The sequence below is a fragment of the Podarcis pityusensis genome (genome assembly GCF_964106645.2).
Source record: "Podarcis pityusensis genome assembly, chromosome: 8".
Taxonomy (NCBI): Eukaryota; Metazoa; Chordata; class Lepidosauria; order Squamata; family Lacertidae; genus Podarcis; species Podarcis pityusensis.
In genome coordinates, this window is record NC_138033.1 from 27,840,237 (window position 1) to 27,867,619 (window position 27,383).

The 27,383-nt window shown below is 45.9% G+C and overlaps 1 protein-coding gene across 1 annotated transcript; it reads right to left on the reverse strand.

Annotated features, from left to right (window-relative positions):
- Positions 1-2,790: 2,790 nt before the first annotated feature.
- On the reverse strand, positions 2,791-27,099 carry ELOA (elongin A). Its single transcript, XM_081015586.1, has 11 exons — positions 26,971-27,099; positions 20,483-20,539; positions 19,915-20,033; positions 16,317-17,526; positions 13,713-13,827; positions 11,951-12,106; positions 10,480-10,577; positions 7,626-7,806; positions 5,255-5,366; positions 4,085-4,242; positions 2,791-3,826 (listed from the first exon to the last, which is right to left on the reverse strand). Exons 1-11 carry the CDS (start codon positions 27,040-27,042, stop codon positions 3,765-3,767), a joined length of 2,340 nt encoding a protein of 779 aa, XP_080871712.1. The 5' UTR covers positions 27,043-27,099; the 3' UTR covers positions 2,791-3,764.
- Between the last annotated feature and the right edge of the window lie 284 nt (positions 27,100-27,383).

Genomic DNA, 27,383 nt, shown 5'->3' on the forward strand with positions numbered 1-27,383 from the left:
GGTATAAGTGACATTCATGTGCCATTACTTGGTCATAGACAGTGTCTCCTAAAACCAAGTCACACACTTTATACCAGAGCTTTCCAAACTTTTCATGTTGGTGACACTTTTTAGACATCCATCATTTCACAACACAGCAATTCAGTTTTACTAGCAAACCAGAGGTTAAATTAACCCCTTTCCAGCTCCAGGAGGAGTGCAGAGAGTGTTCATACGACACACTAATGTGGACACCGTTTGGAAAGCTCTGCTTTACATGTAGACACGATAGAATTGTCACATGCCACAACCAAGACACATATGCAGGTTGTGATCTTGAACTCACAGAATCCTTGAGTTATTTCATTTATTCTTAGTAGTCCACCTGCCATACTTTCATGGCATTTACAATGGCCCTGTGGACACATTTGGAAATTATTGCCTTGTGGCAAGCATGGGTGATCTGTGGCCTTCCACATGTTGTTGGACTCCCAAGTCCCAGCAAGCAAAGCATACACCTCAACAAACAACGCAGAACAGACAGACACAAATGTCCAGTGTTTGGCTTTTATTGAGACACAATTTTCTTCCTTTCATATAACTTATCTAGTTAAAATATTCATCTCCATATAGTTACCACAAAAAAGTAAAATAGAAAACTGTTATTTACAGCTGTGGGAAACAAAAGACAAATGCAATTCAGCATTACCTTTTCCTTGTAGTATGCAAAAAAAAAAAAAAAAAGGAAGAAAGGGGAGGAAGGGCACTTTCATTCAATTCCTTTGCATGTAGAATAGCTCTGAAAATTGTACCCATTTTAAAATGTGTGGGAAGCCCAAAGAAGAATCAGAATTGGAGTCATTTTACTCTGCACGAGATTGTTTGTGTATCACCCAGGCACTGAAAAGCTTAAAAAAAATGCTTTTTAAGCCAAACTGATCTAGCATCTGGCTGGAGAAAAAGCCCACCTGTAAAATTGAGGGATATGACAATGTGCTAGTTCATTCTCCATTGGGTCCGCTTTTCCTATTTGAGAAAATTTGTTCCAGTATCACTGAGCTAGACGTCACAGTATTTGCACTGCAACTTTCATCGGACAATGCCACCTAACTAGTCCGTAATACTGATAAGACAGCTGAAGTCTCAGATTAGACACAAAGGGTGGAATATACTCGATGGCTCAGTTTCAGTGGTGGAATACACCCAATGGCATAGCTGATAGCAGCAGCAAGTATCATCCAGACACTCATCTCTACCAACAAGATGGCAATAGCAACAACCAGAAATTAAGGGGCAAACCCTGATCTCAGAGAACTAGCCCACCCAACTGCCCATTTTCCAGTCAAGCAAGCCTGATATCACATCATTCCGGTCCAGTGGCTGCCACAGTCACCGCCCCCCTGCCATAACTTATTGTGTGTTGTACACTATGGAGCTTTCTCCTACACCAGGGCTGTTGCAGACTAATGATATCACACACTGCAAGGTGGGAGGGGCTACAGCCAGCTGACCATTTCAAATACACAATTCCTCAGATGCTTCCTTGGTTAGTAAAAACAGGGAAACCACCCACGTTTCCTTTACTCTTTGTGGCTAACAGAAGGGATATTTTCCAGGGTCAAATGCTCTTTCCTCAGTGATTGATAATTCTTCAATTCCCCCCCCCCCCCCATCCACACCACCGATCCCAATTATTACAAGGAGAAAATACATTAAGTACAATAGTTGGCAGAAGATTTATCTATATAATAAACTAAATTAATACAGCAAAATGAAGTACAGCAAAAAGCAAAAAGGAGCATGATTTTCTTTTCTTTTTTTCAACATCACAACACACCTTGAAATGCTACACGATCTCATTAAAGCTTCTGCGGAACTTTAATCAGCTCCAAACAGCATGAGAGAGACCAAGAGTCCCGTTTTCGAACACCATCATCATTAAAATTTTCATGTGTGTGTGTGTGTGTATGTATGTGTGCATGTGTATAAAACTGGAACTTCGAGGGACATTGAGGTGCTTTTTTCAGCTTAAAGAGAACATCAAGAAGGTTTTCAAACCCTGCATGGCACACACTTCATAGGTCCCATCGAGCCCCAAGCATTGAGGAATTAGCAGCAGGGTTTTTTAAAGGTAAGCAGGCCTTCTTCAGCTGCTGCAATTCGGTTAACACCACCGAGTGTCAGTCAAACTGTGGAACATCCTTGCAAGGCCTGAGTTCACAAGAGCGAGGCTGAAAAACCACTGAAGAAAGAGATTCCCATCTTCCACTTTCACGTGATCAGGAAAGGGCTAGGCTCCTTCATAAACTCCCTAGCCGAACTTCATGCAGCCTTGGCAACCAGAAAAACACACCGTCAAGTCTCCCAAAACTGATTCAGACCTGCCCAACCAACAACCCCCACCACCATCAGCATAAATAATAGTTGAAGCCTGTGCTCCCTCCAGCTGCTGAAAAAGCAGGCCCCCAAAAGTACAGATGCCTCAAACTTCTCAGACAAACAAGAAAGATGTAACTCCCAGTGGATTTTCTCCCTTGGCCTCTTGCATGGGGAAAATGCAGGTCCAGATTCTACTCAGTTGCACAAGCTGCCGCTTCAAGGTAGACAAAACACCTGCATCTTTTGCCTGGAGCTCCTTCTAAGATTAGGTGCCGTCCAAGATTCTTGGGCGAAGGAAGTTTCATCATCTTCCCATCTAGAAGCTCAATGTGAAAATGAAGACAGGCTGTAAAGCTACTCCATGCATCTCTCCCAAAGTTCCTTGCAGGGAACTGATTAAAGTGCCAGTTGTTGTCATCATTTAAAAAAAAAAAAAAGTCAGAAAACAGTCTGACCAAAAACTGGAAGTGGGTATTAGAACAACAACAACACCCCCAAACCCACCAAGAGAGGTGTTAGGAGCAGGGACACAAAACCATAAACATCACTATTCATTTTTTAAAATAAATTTGGCTTTCAAAAGCAGAGATCAGTCTCCAATTCATCAGACTGCTTTAAATTTAGATTTCTGCAACCTGCCATTTTCTCTCCCCTCCTGAGGCTCCTCCTCTCAGATCCTGTGTTGTTTTTCCTATGAGTTTAAAAGGAAGAGGAAGAAGTGGAAGAGCTTTATCATGTGTTTTTTGCCAAATGAAGAGAAGGGAGAAATGGCAGGGGGCAGGGACTGTTTTGTGTCCATATGTAGAAAGGCCTAATCAACACATATCTGGCATGAGAGTTTTAGGGATAAGAGGGAAAATGGGCATTTAAGAATTGAGGGGATAAGAACGTGCTGCACCAGGGATGATTTGATAGAGGGCTGGCAAAACCATGGAGTGGATCTAGGGCTCTGGGATTCCAAATGGGGTTTGAGAAGCAGCAGTGGCTGCCACAGTCACAAGTAAAGGCCTTTGTTCGTAACAGTACCAGCAAAAAAGAACTCTCCAAACTGGATGCTAGGAGAGATCAAAATCCATACATATTGGGACTGAGAAAAGAACACTGTAGGTAGAGGAAGAAGGTATTCCTTTCCATTCTGGAGTTCAGAGAAAGAGACTGAAGGAAGAGCAACAGTTTGTGGACCTTCTTATCTCAGCAATTGCCAAGACTTCACATTTTAAAAAACCAGGTTGTAGGAGCAGAGGAAGGAACTGGAGGGCTGCTTTGAACAATACTGTGCTGTTGGTCTTAAAATTGGGCTTGGGGGGATTCTTAGCCACCCCAACCCCTCCCTGTTTTCCCATTAAGCACTGCTTCCATCAAAAGAGGAGGAGAATAATTCCCTTCTCGCTCAGGCATGGGTGTCTTTATCTCCGAGAAAATCGGTTTTTGAACTCTTTAATCGTCTTCGCCATCATAGGTGCAATCTCTGAAACAACACAATGAAGACAGAGAGAAAAGGAAAGTTGAGACCTTCTCGTGCAAGAATGTACTTGATCGGATTCCAGTTAGTGCCTCTGGAATACAGAACCCCCAAATTGATGTTTAAAATAAGATTCTAGCCCTTTAAATCAAGATGTCCTACAGCTCCAGCATTGTTCCCGGGCTGTATTACAATGTATACCAACAGCTACGAGTTCAAGCAGAGCATAACCCCTAGAGAAATTCCCACATTTGCCTTACTTACTCTTCACAGGAGGCTTCCTGGAGTCATAGCCAGCAGAGGAGGCACTGCCCAGGGACGGCCCCGAGTGGCCGCTGCTAGTGCTGGGTCCATCGTAGGACTGTTCCTCTTCTGTGTGAACAGTGCTGGTTTTAGCTGGCGTGAAGTACACTGGTTTGATCCTAGACAGAGAGAAAAGACACAAGATTGCTCTGTGTGCACCCAAGAAATCACACTGCCGCCGGAATAAGTGAGGCAATTTCAATCCCTCTGAGTTTAAGCTGAGCTTAAGCTGGCAGAATGTAGACGAGAGGGTGTCAATTTAGAACCAGGGAGAGTGGAAGCTCCCTTTTTCTCAGCCTAACATCCCTCACAGGGAGGTTGCAAGGATTAAAAAAACAACACCAGACTAACAATGAATGGAACCACTGCTATATCTGATATATTATAGCACCACTGCTAAATCTGAACCGTCTTAAGCAATCTTCTCCAACCTACTACCCTCCAGATGTTTTGTAATACAACTCCAATCAGCCCCAGCCATCATACTTGCTATGTGAAAGCAACTGCTAGACCAAAAAACAATCAAAACTGTACACTTCAGCCTCACGGACGCTTGCTCCCTCTCCCTACAAATTGTCTCTTGTTAGTCTGGGCCCTGCTAGGCTCAAGGAATCATCAGCTTCTGCAAACACCAGAACAGCCACAATGGGCCAAAATGGAGGAGAGGAATGAAAAGTACACATCTTGTAAGCTGCTTGGAACTTTTCCTGAATCATAGTGACAATGGCACCTTAAGAACAAGGAAGAGCCCTGCTGGATCCGGGAATAGCAGTCATCTTGCCCAGCATTCTGTTTACACAGTGGCCAACCCAAAGCCCTAAAACAGGACCTGAGGGCAACAGCAACACTTCCCACTTGTGATTCTTTGGCAATCAGAACCCAATACAGTTAAAAGACAACGCCATACCCAGTAAGATGCTAAGGAGAACCACAACGGCATCTTAGCGAATGTGGAATTGTAACTTTATTGGACTGTATAGGGAAAATGCTGGAATGTGTCAAAGTGAGCTGCCAGAAGCCCACTGGTTGATAAAGTGCAAATCGGGAATTAGATTAGATCACCAAATTAACACCCCCAAGTCCTCTCCTCAACATTACAAAAAAAAAGTGACTATGTGGTTTCAGACTCACTTGATTTTCTCTGGGACTGCAGCTCCTCCAGTCCCAAATTTTGCTTGCCGTCTCAGCACATCCCGGGGCGGCTTGGCCACTGAATTGACGAAAGCCATCTTGGCTACTCTGCCTAAAAGGGTGAGCAAATGGAGAAGGATGAGGTTAAACAAAAAGCGCTTTGCAAGGAAAACCCATATATCCACCCCCCTCCCTGCTCATGGCCTCAAGCCACTCATGGAGCAGGGGGAGGCTTTCTCCCAACATCAAGCAGATGGCTTGCATCCTCTCTGATGAAAGCTTCCTCCTGCTGCACCTTTTCCTGCATGAAATTCCAGAATGAGTGCAGTGATAGCATCTTCCCTCTGACAACATGCAATACACATACAGGCCATTTCACTGCTAACCACCAAGAGCAACTCAAACATGCATGATTAGATTCACAGTCTTTTAGGACAGGGGGCACCTAACATCTAGGACATGGCTACGGCCTCTTTAAAAGAACCAACTCTGGGAAATACTCAGCAGTCAAAGTTTCCTCCCCCCCAATCACTGCAACACTGGAGATAGGAAAAAGTTATTTCTTTGGAAATCTGCCTTCCAAAGGAGGCAGATTAAAGCAGGGGTCGGCAAGGTTTACCTTGCCTGGGATCCCTCCGTGGGCTGGATCACATGAGCGCGCGGACTCACGATTTCCGGCATCTGCGTCTGCAGACGTGATTTCCAGTGCCGTGGAAGCAAGTCCCTGTGCCATGCTGTGCTGGTTTAGCGCAGCACGTGGGGACTCGCCGAGCAAGCAGCTCAGTTCTGGGGCGGCTCGTGGGCCGGTTAAACGGCCCCCATGGGCCATTTGTGGCCCATGGACCTTAGGTTGCAGACCCGTGGATTAAAGGAACAGGGGCCCCAATCCCAGATGGAGTGCACCAACCCTACTCTGTAGAACAAGGTAGTGCTGCCAACATTTCTGCTGGCTATTATAGTCGTTCCTTGATTTGTAGATGTAAACAGGCAATATTTCACTCCATGCTGTTAGAAGCTTCTTGCTTTTAAAAAGATACAAGAGAGAGCCAGAGCACTTCACTATTAGTTAATAACCTTGGAGAGTCAGCTATGAAAGGGCTACAGGACAGATTCTCATTTCCTAGAATGGAGCCAAAGCCTTCAGATAACTCATGTTATCATGGACAGCCATGCCTCTGAAGCATGCCTCTGAAGGAGCTCTGACTCAAGACCCAAAAATACTGTATTTTTCACCCTATAGGACGCACTTTTTCCCCTCCAAAAATGAAGGGGAAATCTGTGTGCATCCTATGGGGCGAATGCAGGCTTTCGCTGAAGCTTGGAGAGCGAGAGGGGTCGGTGCGCACCGACCCCTCTCGTTCTCCAGGCTTCAGGAAGCTATCAGCAAGCCTGGGGAGCCCGGGGGAGTTCCCGCAGGGCTCCCTAGGCTGCGGATAGCAGCCTGCTGCCCGGAGCGCACGCTTTGGGCAGATATCCTTTTCTCCTCTAAAAACTAAGGTAGGTGCGTTTTTAAAAGCTCGGGCTTCCCCCGCAGCTGGGGGGGGGGAATAAAGAAAAAAAATATATTTCCCCCCCCAAAAAAACTAGGTGCGTCCTATGGGCTGGTGCGTCCTATAGGGTGAAAAATACGGTACTTCTAAAATGGTCATATCTTGTTTGTCCTTGTTCTTCTGCCTTTAACAAAGGCACAAGGAAGTTAAATGAGTGAAGATCCCATTAGGGCTGCCATATGTCTGGAATTTCCTCGTAAACAGCGCCTAGGCAGAAATCACTTAAATGTCGTGGAAAATGTGGACATATGACAACCCATGTCGGAAGTGTAGGTTTTGGCAAAGTTCCTTAAAAATAGCTCAAAACTTCATTATTTTTGAGATTTTGTAAAAAAATCTGTCTGGATTTTCACTTTTTGAAATATAGCAACCCTACATTACACATCAGACTGCTGCTGACTCTCTTTTCAGCACATACTGAATACTTTCCTTTTTAAACAAACCTTTTATGTGGAGATTTTTACCCCAATGTGTACCTGTACTGGATTAAAAACTGTGTTTATGTATGAAATTGTTTAAATCTTTTTTTTTAATCTATGAAATGATTTTATATAGGTTTTACTACTTGACTTTTTAAAACTGCTAAATTATTTAAATACGTTTCACAGGAAACAATTCACAAATGAAAGTAAATAAACCAGATTTTCCTTCTTATTGTTTCCAGACTTGATGCTAAATTTCTATCCACCTAAGATACTGCTGAAGTCAAAAGAGCAGGACTATTATTATTTTTTTAAAAAAGTTGGCCGTTCTCATCCACACTTCCTTTCAGTTTCATAAGCAAATGGCTAGCATTTCCCCCTCAAATCCCAGGCCTTCACCTTTGGGTTTATTGGCATGAGCCGACTGGATGTTTTTGGTCAACATCAGCAGCCGCTGCTCTCGGGCATCGTGCAGGCGCAAGTACATCTCCCGCCACGACTCAAACTCCTCTGGCTTCTCCTTCTTGAAGTCGCGAAGGCAGTGATTGTGCCACAACTGATCTGTGTCCTCGATTAAAACCTGCAGGCCATGAGCAGAGAAAAGGCTTGAGCCCAGCAAATGGGAAAGACAGAAGGCAAAACATTGGACAAACACCGCAGGGGATTAAATTAATTCTCTACACATCCACTTGGAACTGCTTTTCTAAAGGCAGGCTTCTTAAAGGCAGAGCTCTCTGCACTGCTCTTGAGAGACCACTTGTACCACCTGCCTCCTGGTTGTCTGGGGAGGCTGCATTTCATTCCCCCTCGGAGCATAAATTAAAGGGCTCTTGAGTGTGTTTTTTCGCTCTCCAAAAACATGTGACACCTCTCTCTTTTTTCACCTCTGTTTATACCCCCAAGGCTCATTTAGAGCAGCAACAGCTGCTGACCAACCTGCGCTGCTCTAACCAAGATCTAATTCCCTCTACTGAGCACAACTCAGAATGAAAAACGCAGCATCCGCTCCATCGCCGTCTAGGGAACCCTAATCCAGCTGAGCTCTAAGAGATTCTGCCTTGTGGGAAGGTAGCAAAATCCACATGTACTATGAAAGCAGCCCACCCCAAACCAATGCCTTCCTGATGCTTTGGGTTACAATTTCTACCAGTCCCATCCAGCGCTGCAAGCAGTCAGGGATGATGGTAGTGGCACTCCAAAATGTCTGGAGGGCACCAGATTGGGGAAAGCTGTATTAAGGTTTCTCATCAAAACACAACTGGTATGACATTTAACAAAGTGCTTGCTGCCTTAAGGTGGAAACACACATGCACCCTGAATAAATCCGTGCTGCCTTTTTTTTAAAGCCATCAACAAAGAAAAAAACCCAAGAGGCTGATCGATTTTGTAATTCAAATTCTGAATTAGGAAGCCTAAACAGCTAGAACTTCAAGTTTCACATCCAAATTTGATCTCGGTGCCAGAAATGCTGGCCAGTGTTCCCCAACTTTAAAGCTATGAGTTCTGAACTAAAATGTTACTATTCAACACAGATGTAGTTCAACTGACCCTTTTCCGGAAAAGCAATCAGGCTCATTGTATTCAATACTGTACATAAAGGTTAAGTAGTTAATGATTTACACCCTTAGTAAGGTTGGTAAAGCAAGGGAAGGTGTGTCTTTGGAGTAAGTCAGATAATTTTCATAGGGGTGAAATCAGTTGCATCCTGTCCAACTAGGACACCACTTTGGCCAATGTTGAGCAAACACAACATAATGATTAAGAGCAGCCTTCTGGCTCCAGTTGAGGACAGGAACGGCAGCTAGATTTATAGCTCAGTAGTTTTTTAAGCCTTTAAATTTAGTTTTAAACTTAGTTTTGCCTTTCTAAACTCTTTTAAACCAAACTATTTTTGCATGTTGGAAAAGCAGCAGACAAGACTGTGGCTAACTGCAATTAACAGAGTTTATGCTTTGTCAGCTTTCCTGTGGGAGCTTCAGATGAGTAAGCATTTTATAGATAAGACACAACAGCTGCCCTATCAATCTTGACCATGGAGCACGTTGATACTAAAGGAGGGAGACCCGACTTCCTCTCCCCCTTACCCCATGGGAAAGGATTTGCTCTCCCTTCTCAGCTCCAAGGCTGCCTTTCCTGAGAGGGTGACTGGGAACCCATGCAAAGAACACTGTGAGCAGCCTTCTTCAACCTGGGACAACCCACATGTTACCAGACTAAAACTCCAAAAACCCCTGACCATTAGCTGTGCTGGCTGGAACTAATGGAGTTGGAAGTCCAAGTCTTCTGGAGTACAGCACGTTGGGGAAGGCTGGGGAGTGTCCGAGGGGGACTAGGAAGACCTGGGTTCAAATCCCTCACTGAGTGATCATCAGTCTAACCTGCCTCACTGGATTGTTGTGAGGTCAAAATGGGAGGGGGGAGAGAAGTGAGTCACTTACATTGGCCTGAGCGCACTGGAAGAAAGACCCAGATAAATGGAAGAACTCATCATACTAATATTAGTATATACTAATATTGGTGGGGAGGGATGGAACCCCCTCATAAAAACGACCAGTGAGCAATGAGCATGCTCTGTGGCATGGAATGCTGACTCTGCAAGTTTGGCTGAAGGAGAAAGGAATATCCTACAGATGAACATGACTTACTGGCTGGCACCTGAACAGGAACATTCTGTGCTGCAAAAATTTGTTGCAGATCCCAGGAAACGGAATCCAGGATGCAAAACTACACAGAGAGGAAGGAGCAGTCTTGTTTCCTAATGCATGGGATAGCCAGGGGCAGGTTCAAGTCACCCATTTGTGCCCTCAATGTAAGTAAATGGGGCTGCCTTTTATTACTGCAGAAGGCAGTAAAGATCTGGCAGCTGGGGGCACAGTTGAATAAGGAAGTGGAAACTAGTGCCTATTGGGACCAACAGGGCAGAAGGCAGGGAGAACAACAGTAGGTGAAGCCAGAGCCAAGTGATTCTTGTTTTGTCTCCATCTTCCTCCCTGCTGAGCCCTATAAGGGCAACACTGAGGCTAAGGAGAAGGAAGCCGACAGCTAGTGCTACCCTAGACTGGTTGCAAGTAAGAAGATAAGCAAGTGAGGGCTGGATGAAGGCAGGCAGAGGCTGATGCGGCAGCGTGACATTTCCCCTAATGGATCAGCCTCCACTAGCACACACTAATCACAGCCGGTAATGGAGCAGCAGCAGCAACAGATGCAAACACTTCTTGCCCCCGATGCTCCCACACCATCTCATAACACTCACGTGATTGCAGTCTTCAATGCGGTACAGTTGCTCTGGGGTGCATCTCTCCAAGACAGGCTCCAGCACAGAGAAAGGGACACCGCCTACTTCATAGATTGCTGTAAGAGAGAAGGCGACCCATCAGATCCACAAAAACACCCCCAAGAGCAGTCAACGACCCAACTGATTTGACTCGCTGTAGAGCACAGGCCACTGTAGCACCTTCTGAAACTCAGGGAGGTGTCAGAATGCCACAGCTATTGTGCTGGCTGGGAGCTGTATTCCAAAACATCTGAAGGGCTGGCAAAGGCAGAAACAGATCATAACAAATGTTCCCCACAGGCCATTACCCAGCTGGGGAGGGGGCAGTAAGCAGAAGCAAGACCTAGACTGCTTTGAACTTAACCAGTCACAGAGCCCATTGGTGGCAATGGACAAATATGTAGAAAGGGGTGCTTGAAACTGGCGTAGAGGGGCACACACATCAGGAGTGTTTACCAGGAGAGTGGGGTGTGAATATTCTCCCAGTGGGGCTTTGAGAGACCATATAAGGAAAGGTTTGAGGAAGGCAAAGCAGGAGAATAATGAAGAAAATGAACCAAAAAAAATCATGGAGAGAAGCAGCAGCAGCAGCAAACGTCCTACTTCTATTTCAAACCACTATTTAGCACAGGGATGGGGAACCAATAGGCCTCCAGGTGTTGTTATCAACTCCAATTCCCAACTAGCATCAAGGATGATGGGAATTGTAGTCCATCAACTTCTGAAGGACCATAAGTTCCCCATCACTGAATGAGCAGAAGGATCTTGAATCAGAGGCAGGAAGGGGAGGAAAGCCAGAGCAACAGGCAGAGAGAACTTCCAATAAATAAAGTGAAAGTTGCTGTTGGTCATGACTCTATGAATACAAATAAAGACATTCCTGTAGCCTGGCATGTCTCTGATGAAAGCCACATATGCCTGGCATTGGCAATTTAGAGTGGCAGCTACTGCAAGCCAATAGGAGCACAGGAAACTGCTTTAGATTGAGTCAGAACAGATCTGGGAGACCGGGGTTCATATCCCCACTTGTCCATGAAGCTCACTGGGTGACCTCAGGCCAGTCACTTACTCTCAGCCTAACCTACCTCACAAGGTTGTTGTGAGGATAAAGGGGGGGGGGGAGTTGCTATGCACACTACATTGAGCTCCTTGCAGGAAAGCTGGGATAAATAAATGAAATATATATGCTGTATATATTGCCTACCCTGACAGAGGGTCTCCAGCATTTGAGCCAGGAAATAAACATGGTTGCATTAAGGTGGGGCAGAAGGAAGTCAAGGGTGAGGAGCTGTGGAGAAGGCCTAAGCAGCCCTCCCCTCCCCCACTAGAAATACTCAGTCAACATGGGGAACCAGAAATGGCAGTTTTTCTCAGCCAGCCAGAGGCCCCAACCTCCTCCCTGCAAAACCCATCCCTTTTTGTTAAAGGAGCCCAGCTGGCAAATACTCACAGTCAATATTATTGCTGAGTACCCTGATGCATTGCTCATACAGAGACATCATCTTTGGGAGGTAGGCAGTCTTTGAGCCTGAGTACACCTGCATCTTGGAATTCAGCCTGCGTCCTGTGAAACCAGCCTCGTCTTCCTCTGTGGGTGAGGACAGTACTGAAGTACAGGAGGGAAGTGAGATAAAAGCAGAGAAACAAGTCACTGTCAGTTCTTAGGATCCAGTACAGAGTTTAGGTAAATACAACACAAAGCTCAGATGGCTTGCTGAGTCCTTCCCAAGAAGACCTGCTGTCTCATTGCAGGTCAACGATCTGCCTTAGATACCACTCCATCTCCAACCCTGGTCCAAAAGCTGCCACTGGGAAGCTGACAGCTCCTGAATCAGGAACTCAGGTATGCTGATGAACCTGGGAAATTCCACATAGCAATCGCCATGATTTATTACAGGGATGGGAAACCAGTGGTGTTCTAGATGTCAGTAGACTGCATTTCCCATCAGCCTTTGCTGGCTTGGTCAGCGGTCTGGAATTATGGGAACTGCAGTGCAGCAACATCTGAAGGGCCACTGGTTTTCTAGGAGTCGACAGACCTATCATCCATTAATTTGTCTAGTTCTTTTTTAATAGACATGGCTCCCATAACATGACAATGAACTGTTTTTAATAGTAATTCCTTTTAAATTGATGGAACACATGCCATTCTGATCCCAAGAGGTGGTTTATAAGTTCTCTTAATTACTATTATTATTACTATATAACTGTGAATTATTATTATCCTATGATTTCAGAGGGTTGGTGTGAAGAACACAGAAAGCTGCCTCATACCTAGACAAACCACTGGCAGACCTAGCTCAGTGCTAGATTTGCAGTGGCTCTCCGGCATTTCAGAAAAGAGTCTTTTCCAAGCCCTACCTGAAGATGCCACAGGTTGAATCTAGAACCTTCTGCATGTAAAGCAGATTCTCTACCACAGAGCTCCAGCCCTTCTTCCACTAATATAATAATAACACAGAAAACAAGGAGCATGCTGCATGGCAAAATACTGACAGAAGTGGAAATAAACCTCGCATGAACCGAATCACGGATCAATGAATTGAAATCCATGCCTGCATTTCAAAGCCAAACAGAGCTCAAGAATTGATCTCCAAGCATGTTCAGAGGGGCGTACCTTTTCCACAAGATCCTAATGACTTAAATTTTGAGTCCATCTATTTCTCAATCCAGCAGGCATATCGGAGGGCTAAGGTCCAAGGTACCTGAGTGCACCTTTCCCTAATACATCACAGGTAGTGAACATCTGGCACTCCAGATGCTGTGAGACTTCAACCTTCCTCACCCCCAGCCAGCATGGCCAACGTTCAAGGTTTATGGGAGCTGGGAATCCAATATCTGGAGTGCCACACATTCTCCACCCCTGCTGTACATTAAGATATTCACATGACACCATTCTCTACACCCTTTGAGAAAGACTCAGGGCAGTGCCTTTCCAGCAGTGGCACCCAGGTGTGAAACCTCCCGCAGGAGGACTGCATGCTGAGCTCTTTAGAGGCCTTGGGGGAAGAGCTATGGTGCATTTCTATTCCAAGAGCCTTTGGAAGGTAAGATTCCTCCAATAATCTCTGTATTGGGTATTTTCAGCACCTGCTTTTTACGTTCTACTAGGAGTTTCGTTGTTGATGGTTTTAAAGGAATGGAGCTGTCCCACTAGTCTTAGAAAGGATTTTCTCAAGCAGATTCTATCCTGTTCTTAGCTCAGAAGTTACCTTTCCTTTTTGGCTGGGGAAGGGGCATCGATTCAATTGTAGGAAGAGGGCGGTAGTTGGCTTGGATTGGGGGCAAGGGGATGTCAGGAAGTGTTGGCACCACATCAATGATCATCTGGAATAGAGGAGAAAATAAAGTGTTTAAGTTAAGGCAGCTCTGCAAAATAAAGTTCATGAAATTGTTGCTAATCCGCTATAATGTTTACTAGGCTTTCTTCTCACACCTAGTCATTTGTGGCCCGTGTATGTCCTGAAGGAAGACGGCTGGTGGGCAGGAGTGGGGAGAGAGCAAACACTTGTCTGCCTGGTTGCCTAAAGGCAGTTCTCTCTGCCCTCCAAATAGAAGCAACCATACTGAATCAGACCACTGGTCCATTTAGCTCAGTACTGTCTACACTGACTGGCAGCAGCCTGTAAAGGGTGTGGCCTGGGGCCTGAGGGAAGGTTCCAAGGCCAGATAGAAAGCCCTAGAGGGCTACATTTGGCCCTGAGGCTCCCCACCCTTGGTCTATACTAACCTATCAGCAGCTCTTCAGAGTCTCAGACATAAGGGGTATTTTTCTTTACATCACCTACTACTCGATCCATTTAACTGGAGATGCCAGGAACTGAACTAGGGAGTCCCAGCATGCAAAGCACATTCACTACCAGTGACCTATGATCACTTCCCTTCCGCTGCTAGAAATGAGAGCAAATACAATCACATGCACTTAGTCTTCTTTTCAGTTCAAGTTGAGGCCAAAGTTGAGGCTTGTTTATTTCCAATATTTATATACCAGCTAATGACTACAGTCCTCTGGGTGGTTTACAAGTAAAAATTATAAACATAAAATACAGTATGAAAAGAAAATCTAACACGGAATAAAACCAGCAACAGAGATTGGAATCAGTGCAGCATGTATTTTAAAATAAAAGTGCAGTAAAATGTTGTTTGAAATTTTCTTCAAAGGAAAGATACAGCAAGTCCTACCCAGACATGGATTTCCCTGCCAATGCTGCCACTCAAGGGGATCTCGCGGGAGGCATTTTTATTTGGCAGGGCTCTGCCCAACCCCTATGACCTCATGCCATGCCACTTCATGCACTCCATACACCTGAAGCCATCGCTGTTAGGCAGTGTCAATTTTATTTCATTGCCCAACAAGTTGGCTTGCTCTGGTCTCTGTGGATTAGTGCCTGGAGAATATAGTGGCCCCAAGAATACAGAAGTTAAGCAAGCTTTACACAATGTTGATGAGCCATTTTCAGGGTGAGGGAGGTGGCACTGTGCAGGCCAGGCCGGGGAATCTGTGGCCTTCCAGATGTTGTTGGACCACAACTCTCATCATCCTTGCCATTGCCTATGTTTGGTGGGGCTGCTGAGAATTGTAATTCAGCAACATCTGGAGAGCCAAAGGTTCCCCATACATGCAATTATCCACTAACCATGGATCATCATTACATGTGAATGAGTCTGGGATGAAGACAAGGCAGATCCCATTTCCATGGATAGTCTTCCTTATTCTCACAGCACTGTTCCATGAAGAAGTTCTATCCTCCTTCTGATTTACTAAAGCTAGCTTGCCCCTCAGTGTGCTGAAGCTAGATCAGGTACCAAACTGCATTTCCTAAGCAGAGAGCAGTTCTTTCTCATTAATTCAGAATTTGGGGAGTTCAGAATTCACAGGAGCAAAACAGAGAGCAAGATGCCCTGAGCCATTGAGGAGCAGAGGTGTCACAAGCCCTGCACCACTTGCAATTATGCTGCAAAGGAGAAATCAAATCTCCAACAATTGCTTTTTAGTAAGTTTATCAGAGGCTGGAATCACCAAGAAGACATAGGGAACTCAGGGAGCTGCTTTATACTGAGTCAGATCAATGATCATGGGCCTATCTAGCTTTGCATTGTCTACACTGACTGGCAGCGACTATCCAGGGTCCCAGGCAAGGGTCCTTCTCTGCCCTACTTAGAGGTGCTGAGAATTGAACCTGGGACCTTCTGGGTCTGCCACTGAGCTGAGGCCGCTCCCACAGCGCCGCTCCCACAGCTAAATAGAAATAAAAAGAGGCGAGCTACACCTTTCAATAAAACATCATGAATAAAGTAAAATACAGCCTCTGATAAGTGTGCAAATGTTCAAGATGTAATTGCACTGCACTGCTTCCTCCCACATTGTTTTTTTTGCAGCACCGGTGACCTCTCTGGGGTGCAAGCCTGGGCAGTATGTATGGAGGTCCTGGGCTGCCCAGAAGGTGCTAGACCACAAGGATAAGAGAGACCATATTTCACAAACAGATGGAGCACATGCAGAACCACCCCAAGATAAATGGTCTCCCCTCTCCTCCTCATTAATAAGGTGAGGGTGTATGTAATCCCTTGGGAGACTGTCTCTGCACAAGTCTCGTTGAATTGAACAGCAGCACCCTAGAATGCTACTCCAGTTCCCTTGCAACCCAGAGAACTTCCTCCAGAGCTGCCATGCCATGAGGCAGGTCCACCTCTTTGCTGCCTTTGAGGATGCTCTCTACCTGCCATCTCCCCTTTCCTTACTGGAAAAGGCACTTATGAGCAAGTGATCCCTCAAGGGGAGAAGGTGCAATGTACCCCCAAAACATTGCGCTCACCTTTTTTGCTTTGGAAGCCCCCGACTGCTTCTTCTCGCTGGCCTGCTTGTGTGTCTTCCTGCTCGTGTCAGAGCTCTTGGTGCTGGACTTGGAACCGTTCTGCTTGCCGTGCCCTTTGTCTTTTTCCGGGACGGGAGCCGTGGGCTTCACCACGTTCTTCTTCTTCTTCTTCTGCGGCTGGTCATAACTCAGGTAGGACTCAAAGGACATCTTCGGCTTCTCGTACTCATCCTCTGCATCTCCCTCCCCATCGTTTGGAGGAGAGAAGTTGGCTGGTCTCTTGTTTGACTCGGAGGCCCTGGCTTTGCCCTCCAAGTTCTTGGAGCTGCCCGAAGCCTTCTTCTCCTTGCTCTTGGAGGGATCGCCCTCCAGCTTGCGCTTCTCCCGATCTCCAGGCAAGGCCTCCAGGCTGCCCAGCTTCACCTTCTCTGGCTTGACTCTCTCAGAGTCCTGGTGCTTTTGCTTCCTCAAGTGGTTGTCCAGCGTTTCCTCCAAGTCCACGTGTGGCTTCTCCTTCTTGCTACTGCTGCTGCCGCCTTCTCTCTTCTTCTCTCGCTTGGTGACGTCCAAGGCCTTCAGCCTCTCCTTGCTGCCCCCCACCATAGAAGAGTCTCGCAGGGGCTCTTTGGAGGAAGCCTTTAGCAGCCTCTCCGGGCTAAAAGCAGGCCCTTTCTCCTCCCCCTTGGCCTCCAGCCGCAGCTTCTCCTTGTGAGAAGACTTGTGCTCTTTGCTCCGACCCAAGCTGGCTTTCTCCTGGGAGTCACTGAAGCTCCTACTCTGGCTTCCCTCTTGCCTGTCCTGAAAGCCATGGCCCTTACTGGACTTCCGATTAAGGGACTTCTGCTCCCTTTCCTGGTCCTCAGCTCTACAGAGGTCCATGTACAGGTCCTGAGGGCTATCACTAGGCTCGGGCGAGGCCGCATGTCCATAGTCAGAGCATTCCTGGTCGGAGGAGAGAGCCGGGGACTCTCTGCCCCACGTCCTGTCCTCTGGAACACCATAGCTCAACGTCTCATGGGCTTTTTCGGGCTCATAATATCTCTTGGGCTTTTTTGCCCCATTGTCTGGCTCATACGACTGGCTGCAGGAAGGCTGGTACGCCTCTGTGTAGTCCTGGTCAACCTCTTCATCCTCTTTGGGGGAAGGTTCCCGTTGCCGTTTCCTAGAGATGCTTCGGTCATAGCTGCGCTCTACAGGTTCGAGGTTAGGTCTTTGCAAAATAGAAAAGGAAAGAAGTAGTGGATCAGAAAAACCTGACATCAAAGCATTAAGTTACTTCTGAGGTTGGCCACCCTCCCTTTACTGAGGTAGAAAAAGAATCCAGCCAAGACTGTTGACTTCAGTGCCTCTGTGACAAGGGTGGGGAACCTCCAGCCCTCCAAGCACCGCTAGAGTATGACTCCCATCAGCCCCAGCCAACATAGCCAAGGGTGATGGGAGTTGCAGTCCAACAGCATTGGGAATGCCAGAGGCTCCCCATTCCAGTTCTACAATAGGCAGAATGCTAGAGATTTTTTGAGGCCAAGTTTCTAGTCCTTATGGCTAAAGATGGAGCTTGCACATTTCCACATGTGTCTATAAAATACCACTGCACTCAAGAAGCACAACGTATCTCTTCCTTCACCTTGACAGTCCCTTATTTACTTTCTCACATGCCAACAGTCCAAGTACAGAATATGTCATTTGAGATAATGCAGAAGAAGACAAAATGCAAGTGAACATGTTTGTTTAAACTGGTGTTCTACAGTCATCATTCAAAACAGCCAATAAAATTGGCACCCATGTTCCATGATCACATACAATGCACAGGAAAAGGCAACACAGATGGTGCAACTCTCTGGGGTTTGAGTTACAGTTACAGTCTCACTCTCACACACGTAGTCACTGCCTTCCTTGAGCATAAGGGAGGGGAGGTCAGTCAACTTTGCCTTTGTTTCCAGCAGTTCTCAGTGCCTGTTCTTTGTCCAGCAACAGCAGCGAGGCCAGTAATTCTTACTGCTAGGAGAAAGTGGTCAACGAGCCACGATAAAAATAGTAATTAAAGACTCCAAAGGAGCCATCACATGGAAGAAGTTTCCTGCTGCTATCTCTACATGAAAATGCCCGTGCCAACTCTCAGCCAATCTCTCCTGGAGGTGGGCTATTCCTTCTGTGACCCAATTCTGGACTGGGAAGAACAGATTATTTGACTGCACACAACGCAGATTCAACAGATTACATGGCCTCTGAGGAAGATGCCTACTGTCCCTCTGGGTAAGTCTCATATAGCTAGCCTCACTTCCTGCTATGCAGCATCACCTAGAGGTGGACAATTCTGCCGCCTGCCTCTAGAATGGGTGCAACTGGACCATTCAAGCATTCCTGGTGGGGAGATACAACCCACTGTGTTCTTCCAATCAGGACACATGCCCAGATCACCAATTACTGCACAAATACTAGTAATGGGAGGGTTGCTCTTCTGAGGGAAGGTATCCGTTAAAAAATATATATATAGCCTGCCTTCCAACTAAAAGCGTATTTGCACTGAAGTTCTCTAAAACAAACCAAAGCTTTCCTCTAAGAGTGGCATGTATGTTTAACTACAATGCCTGCAAGGAATTATATGAACGATCAAAAGGGAGAGAAACACCAGAGTGGACAAACTATTCATGGTGTTGGGGAAATGGACAGAGAGACCTTTCTCTCTCCCAGTCTCCCGGTTCTAGAACCCAGGGCCATGCAGAGGAGCCGAATGTTGGAAGAGTCAGGACAGGCAAAAGGAAGTACTTCTTCACACAGCACAAAGTTAAAAGTATGGAGTTCACCACCATAAGATGTAGTGGGGGCCAACTTGAATGGTTTTAAAAAGCATTCAGACAAATTCATTGAGGATAAAGCTGTCGGTCGCTATGCACAACCCTCCAGTATTGAAGGCAGTACGCTTCTGACATTGCTGGAAAGTCCAAGGATGGAATGCACTTGGGTTCTTCTTGCAGTCTTCCCATAGGCATCTGATTGGCCACCACAAAAACAGGGTGCTGTGCTAGAGTGGCCTAATCCAACAGGACCCTTCTAACCTTCCTAATGCTTACAAGGCAGATCAGAGATGAACCAGAATCCCCTGTGCTATGGAACAAAGGAAGCTACCTTGTAAGTTCATATTGTCACTACACAGAATGGGTGATATTCAAGCAGTAGACCCATGGAAATTAATAAACCTAAGTTAGTCATGCCTATTAATTTCTATGAGTCTACTTTGAGCAGGACTAACATTGGCTATAACCCATAGTTAGCACCTCTCCAGGGTTTCCAATAGAGAAGGTCCTTTCCCAGTGCTACCTGGAGATGCCAGAGATTGAGCAAGGAAACTCTACACCCCAAGAATGTGCTGCACCACCAAGTACCCCAAAACAGCAGGGATTCCTGGACTCTATCCCACACTGCTTTGGGTTTACTTACTTGGTCCCTACCTGGTCAGCCACAATCAATGCAAGAAACGTGGGAATCTTTCAAATTATTCTGAGGCATGAAATGACTTCAGCTGATGAATTACAAGTCCCCAGATGTCATCTGGTATAAAAGGTCATCAAAGAACAGAATTAGGGGATGTCTGGCTTACCGTTCCACTTCCTGTGGGACTGGCACTAGCTTTTTCCACCTTGCCACCAAATTCTTGGCAAACTCTCCAACCTGTTCGTGTTTCCGTAAACCGTTCACAGTTTTCCCCACTCCAGTCTCCTGCAGAAGGGATACAGAAAACCTCAAGTTTTGACCATCATTGATTGCCAATGTGTATTTCTTTTAAGTTTGTGTATATCCAGTCTCATCCTGGGGGGTAACATGTCCAATCCCCCCAAGTACATAAAATAAAGCTCGTTTATTTTTACCCCACCTTTCACTCTCAAAAGGGAGCCCAAAACAGTTAAATTAAAAACATCAAAACACAACCAAATAAAAAACCAACTAGAAATAAAATATGAAAGAATCCTTTGCTTGGTTCTCAATTTGGGAGAAATTACTGGGTTTTTGTGAGAATCCTTGAGGTTAGGAATGATGCTAAGGGTCAAACAAAAAGCCACCGGAGCACATTTTGGCTTCCACCTGTTTAATCCTAAAGGTGGTGCATGCCCTCAGTGATGCACTGCATGCCTGGGAATAAGAAGAGCTGTTATCAAAAGAGGTCTTACCAGAAGGATATCAACCGTAATAGGCAACTCTGAAAGCCGCTTCAAACTCTTCATCAGCTGCAGAGACAAAAACGAAAAGGGAGTAAGGCGTCCGCCAATCAAAGGGAGTTCTGTTTTGCAGCAGAAAAGCAGGAAGGGCACAAGAAAACAAATCCATCCAGCTTCTATGATGACACAGAGGGAAATTAAGTCCTGCTGAACAAGAATACTCACACCTTTTGTGGGCAAACAAGGAATCCTGAAGATGCAGCAAAAGGCAGCCCCATTGCAGCCCTCCTCTCATTTGAATTAGTGGAGCACAGGAAGCTTCCTAGCATCTCATAAGGCAGGTGCCACTCTGACTTTAACCCTCCACTGCTGTGGCTTGTCTGCAAAGGCAGCTTGGCCAGGACCAGAAGCTGCCAGAGTCAAGGAGTTGCCAACCCTAGACCTGCTTAGGTGGTCCGGATGCTGCAGCTAGTGTAAAATACAGGAGCTAAGCTAGTGGGAAGGACCATGTGCCACTGGTCCCAAATGCGCTGCATGGCCTGCCCAGGAGCTACCTGGCCCAATTCAAGATGTCTGTACTAGCATACAAAGCCCTAACTGGCTGAGGACCCAGGTACCTAAAAGAGCACCTTCCCACAATATCAACCATCTCGGAGCCGATGATTGGCAGTTGTGACCTTGGTGGCAGTATCACCATTAGATGCTGCCCGGTTGCCACTGACTCGTGACAGGGCCTTTTCGGTGGTGGTTCTCCAATTTGTGGAATGCCCTCCCTGGTGAGGCATGCCCATCTCCCCGCATTATTAAGTTTCAGGAAAAGTTTGAGCGTATTCCTGTTTAAGCAGGCATCTGATGGCTGAAAAATACTGTTCTTGGCAACCTTGAAATTGTTAGCCATGAGGACATGCAACTATTTAAAAAATGTTTTTCTATGCTCTTATTTATTTATTTAATCCACCTTCTACCACAAGGTCCCAGGAAAGGCAGAAACAATAAATTAATACAAATAAAAATCAAATAAAAGAGTTACAGCTGTAAAACAAAAAAAAAGGGGGGGGCAGTTCCATATGTATAGAACATTTTTTAAAAAATCTACATATAAAAACAGTTCCAATGTGGTCATAGGCTGGGATAAAGATCTCCACTTAAAAGAGTTGCTGAAAGAAGAATGTCTTCAGTAGGCGCCAAAAAGTCAACATAGTCAGTGCCTGTCTTAGTATGTATTGGAAGGAATTCTATCATGCTCAACGGACCTCCTAATAAGACAGTGTCCACAGGAGGCCCTCTCCTGCAGAACCCAGTGATTGGTTGGGTGCAGAAGGGGCGAGACTATCTTTTAGGCACCCTGGTCCCAAGCTGTACAGGGCTTTGCACACTAGTACCTTGAACTTAAGCTTGCTGGCAAACTGGCAGCCAGAGCAATTCTTTCAGCAGCAGTGAAACACGGTGGTGATAGTTTGCCCCAAATAGTCAACTTGCCAATTTCTGCACCAGCTGCAGCTTCTGGGCCAACCTCAAGGACAGTATGCATTGCTGATGGAGTCTCTGACGGGTTGTTTCTTTTTTTACTTATCTTTAAGTGTGTTGTTTTGCAGCTTTGTTTGCCGCCATGGGCTGCTTTTGGAGTAAGGGTGAGATAGATGGATAAATAAATAAATAAGGGACCTACTGAGGGCTGCACCATCTTGAATCAAGCACTATCTATCATGGATGCTTTTGCTGTGGCTCCTGCATTGCAGCGGGTTAGGCTAGATGACCCTTGTGTCCCTCCTCACTCTACACGTCTATGATTCTATGACTCAAACTGTGTGATGCCTAGTAAGGTCAGTAACTTCAATGGGCTACTCTGAGGAAGGCTAACACTGTATACAATGCCACGAATATATTCTATTTATGCCCCACCAACCACTAATAATTCCCATGCAATCTTTGAAGGCAATCCCATGCAGTAGTCTAACCTGAAGGTTACCATAGAATGGATAACTGAAGCCAGGCTATTTTTGCCCAGCTAAGGCTGCTGGGGGGCAGGGATTGAACCTGGGGTGTCCTGCAGGAAAGGCAGATGCTCTGCTTCTAAGCTACAGCCCTTCCCCAAACGCAAGGCTCCTGTATTTATAACAATTGTGGAGCAGAGGGAATTCTTCCAAGGGGAGAGTGCCTTTTCGTGGGTGAAAAAGCAGCATCTATCCAAATCTCTTGTTTTACACAACTGTTTTGAGAAAAATTCCGCCCACCTCCTTCCCATCTGCCAAGTCTAAAAACAAAAGGGAGACGTGGCCTCAAAGGTGCAGAGTCTCATTTGGGCCAATGTGGCACTGCTCTTTCTTCAGCAAGGGGGTTGTAAGTTATGTCCACAGTAGACCCATGGAAATTAATGTGTTAGCCATGTCCATTATTTGCAATGGATCTACTCCGAGTCGGACCAACACTGGTTACAATCCGAAGATATTTTAACAGGATAATTGTACAAACTCGCTTACTGAATGGATCTAAACTACAAAGGGAGCCCATCCAATTGTCTTGTCATTTGTTCTTTTATTGCAGTTTTGTTTATAGATGGTCTAAAGAAGAGCTGCACGAGTTAAAATGTGCCGTGCCAAATTATTTACTCTGGGTGCAGCCAGATATCTGCTCCTTTTCTCTCCTGCAGTTGGTCAACCTCTCTCGCTCTGCCTCTCTTCAGAAAGAAGACCAAACTAACAAAGCAAAAAAGAAAACATTGGTGTTGCCACTAGTGCACGCTATCTTTGTTTAAGGGAAGGGCCCTGGCTCAGTGGGAGAACATCCGCTTTGCACACAGAACATTCCCCAGTATCTCCAGGTAGAAGGGGGAGAGACTCCCTGCCTGAAACCAAAGAGCAGCTGCCAATAGGTATGGATGACACTAAGCTAGATGGACCAGTGGTCTGACTGCATATAAGTCAACTTCCTATCTTCCCCTTTACAGCCCCCTTGGCTAAAGCCAGAGCACCACCTCTTCCAGAAACCAGTCTGGAAGCAAAAGACCAGAGTCAGGCAAAATGTTTCACAAGCCGTAAAGAACCTCTGCAACTCAGATCACTGAGCGACATTTTCTGAGCCATCCACATACACAAATGCACTTGCCCAACCCTGGATTAGAGGCTCAGTGGCAAAATTTCAGTTAGAGATCAAACTCCTTTCAGACTTTTATTTGCAGCCAGGGCTGCATGTGTTCTGCAGCAGGTCAAGTATGTCTGGTGTCAGTCTGGTGTCTAGCATTTAGACCTGCAGCTAACAGCATGGCTCCAAAACAGAAAAAGGGGGGGGGGACATGTAAGGAAACAAATAGAAAATGCTTCATAAAGGATCAGACACGGAGGTGGAACAGGGCCATTCTCTGACCCCAGTTTCCTTCCCCCTGGCCACAGTGCACCTACAAGCCCTGACTGGCCAAAGAACACCCATCTCCAGGGTCTTCAGTCCTTTTTGCCACCTTGCCACTTCAGCCTTTCACCCAAAAGAGAAATCCACATCTTTGAAAACTGTCTGGAAGCAAAAATAAAACTACAAACTGTGTAATCATTTATGCTAAGCCCAAAATTAGAGTTTCAGTTACGCAAAATCTGGTAGAGTGAAGAATAAAGGCATACAAACAGCTTATTTAAAAAGAAAAGTATGAGAATAAAGTATGGGTGGGGATTTAATACAGATGAAACAACAACAAAAGGGCAATAGAAAAGAGGATTTATAGCAGGGGTGGCCTTCCAGATGTTTTTGGACTACAACTCCCATCAGCCCTGATCACCAACTAAGGGCTGGTGTGAGTTCTATTCCAACAACACTTCCACTTCCCTGGGTTTTATAAAATATGCAAAATCCCTATCTCCTGGACAACAGACATAAAGCCTCATGGGGCAGGGGGAGGAGAGGCAAGGGTCTGCTTGAGGTGTTAGCATTTGAGAGGAAGGAGAAAGAGTGCCCTTCTGCCCCTTTTTCCTCATGTGTCATAAGCCTGAGGGCAGTGAACCACTTACTACTGGTTTTTCTAACTGCTCTGGAAGCCTTATTGGCTAAAAGGCAAAGAAAAAATTATTTCAATAAAATCCCCACCTGGGAGCCTCAGGACCATGTAGTTCAGCACAGTGTTCTTCAAACTTGGGTCCTAAGATATTGTACTAAAACTCCCATCATTCTTGCCCATTGACTAAGCTAGCCAGGGATGACGAGAGCTGTAATGTCTGGAGACCCGAGATTGTTCAACACTGGTCTACATGAGTATGTAAGTCCCTTTTTTTCTAAATTGCAGTCCTCTCACCTTGATGATTTATGAAGACTCTAACTATAAAAACTGATGCAAGAATAAAATCAAGTTTTTGCTAAAAGCAGCAAAATTATTTGATTTCGCTTTTCCAGTGGAAATTCTTCTCAGGAAGCTTATATTACTGGTTTCTGGACTTTGCCCTGGACAAAGCTCACAGAATTTTTCAGGATGAAGGGTGAACATAGACGGTCCTTTTACCAAGTGGTATCAGCTATCACGGTACACATGCTGCCATATGGCACAACTAGTTGCCTGTATGACAAGACCTTGGCCAAACATCTGCACCCATTCAGAAAGTCAACAAAACAGGAAAGGGCACACACTTCTTAGCATTTGCCCGGATATTACAGATCACCCTGATGTCTCACATGGTAACAGGTACACTATGATAAGTTGCCATTTTGGACGGTCGGCACCCACCCCCTAATGAGTAGGTCTAGGACCTTCACATTTTTATTTAACCAGAAGCCAATATTTTATAGGACAGACACCAGATTCTAGCTGTGCATGCCATTTCCCACCCCCTCTCACAAATACACAGAGCAGATGATACAAAAAGCATACTTGTGGACATGCAGATTAATAAGAATTAAGCTGGGGGGGGTGCGTTGGAACTCTCCTTTTCACACCTATGAATTTCTTTTTTATAAATTGTTGCAAGAACCAGGCACTTTTAAAAAAATAACATTTTACATATAAATCAAAAAGCATTTTTGACCTGGTTCGAAACCCCAAGCCTATAGTACTGTAGTTCCCAGAATTCCCAAGGAGCAGGACCATCTGATTTTAAGGAATTTCTAGGTAAAAATGCAACTCACATTGCTAAGCAAACCTAAAACCCATAAAATACAGGAAGCACTACTAGATACAAAGTTGATTTCACTTCGTGGTTTGATGCTGTGCACCAGAGATATGGTGCTTTCCCTCTAGCACTTAATGTGCTCCAGTACATGGAGTGCAATGCATCTGATCTCTCCCGTAACCTTATTTTAAATCAGTTCAATGCAAAGACATGACGGGGTATTCAGCAGACACCAAAGTTATATTGATTTGCCAGAATAACCCTCTTTTATGAGTCCAGGAAAAAGAAATCCAGCCCTTTCCTTTAAATTATTCACAGAGCCACTCACCATATCCCATGCCTGCCCCCCTCACGCTTTACATCCCCAATCAGCACATAATGAAAATCACTTAGCTTAGCTGCCTCTTTGCACACTTTAACCATTTTGGGGATGCATGTAAACATGATGGTTAAAATCAGTGCTTTTTTCTTTAAAAATCTTTAGGGGTACTCTCATTTTCCTACTCATATTGAAATACTGCCCCTCAATGAAGCCAAACTTAGATTCACAAAATGTTTAGGGATAAGCGTTTCCCTGCGTCCCCCCAGGAAAAAAGCACTGTTTAAAATTAATAGGGATATATTCTACTTTTTGGTCAGCAGACCTAAAGTAGTTGCAACTACAAAATCTAAGGGTGGTTATGATTCCACATTTGTGCAGAGGGATTTATAAAATTTTGAGGACTGCCTTGCTTCAGATATCTACAGCAACGCTCGATGTGGGGGTAAACCCAACAACCTCCCCGCTTCCTTCTTTACACTGCACATATGATGATTTTATTTGACAGATCGACCCTTTCATAGGTCCACAGCGACAACCCGCACACCATTCATCAGCACACACTGAAAAGGGGGTTCAAGGAACACACTGGAAACGGGGCTTGAGATCGGAGCCTTCGTTGCAACCACCCCGGTTCAGAGTTCAACCAGGGTGTCGTGGGGCGGCGCGGGGAGGGGGGAGGCGTAGAATAACTTAAGGCAAGCTAAGGTACATGCCCTTGGAAACGGAGCTCTGCAGACTGCCACCCCACTTTGAAAAAGAGACGTTGGATCTCTTGGTCTTTCCCTCTTCCCGGTGTGAAAAAGTCCAAGCCTGCCCCAAATTCATAATTTGAGTAGGGGGTGGGATCCCTTACTCCAGATCACCTGGATCCATACTAGGGAGCCACCCCGCCACATCCCACCGACCTCCTCCGAGTCGCCCCCCACCTCCTTCTCAAGGACCCCTCCCCAGTTCTCGTCTCCTTTGCTGTGTGGCCCTTACAAGCGGGGCCCCCTCTTTGTCCACCCAGTTAGCCAGAGTTCCCCAAACCACTCGGCTACCAGAGGACCCACCCGCCACCTTTGCTTCGCCCTCCCCTTCAGGGGGTCCTTTACCTTCTTGGGCTCCGAACTGCCCGTGAGCCGCGACTGCAGCTTCCCTACAACTTCTAGCACCGACTCCGCCATTTTTACTGCTGGCGAGGCCTCTCCTCGGCGGAAGTGGCTGCTGCTTCACCGTCTACCCAGGAGGACTCGGGGCTTCCCTCCTTCCGAACCTTTACTCCCTCGCTTCCTTTTTTTTCCGCGCCGCCATGTTTGCTCCGGGCAATAAAAGAAGACGGTGGTCAAAAGAAGGGCCAGTAAGCCGTTCTCTTCCATAGGTCGGCTCCACCATCTTAGAAGCTGGCAAGTTGCTTCGAAACCGAGAAAGGTAGAGAGGGACAAAAATCGCCATCTCGGATCAGGGCGAAGCTCGAAAAACAGCTGAAGGGATAACGGGTTGGAATCCTCTCATCTTGGAGAAGGGC

Excerpts from the sequence above, each read along its gene's own strand:
- ELOA (XM_081015586.1), bottom strand. The coding sequence starts at position 27,042 with ATGGCGGAGTCGGTGCTAGAAGTTGTAGGGAAGCTGCAGTCGCGGCTC. Across the intron at positions 12,107-13,712 it reads TCCCCAGCCAAAAAGGAAAG|TACTGTCCTCACCCACAGAG; the intron begins GTAACTTCTGAG and ends CCTGTACTTCAG. Across the intron at positions 4,243-5,254 it reads GCAGTCCCAGAGAAAATCAA|GATCAAACCAGTGTACTTCA; the intron begins GTGAGTCTGAAA and ends CTCTCTGTCTAG.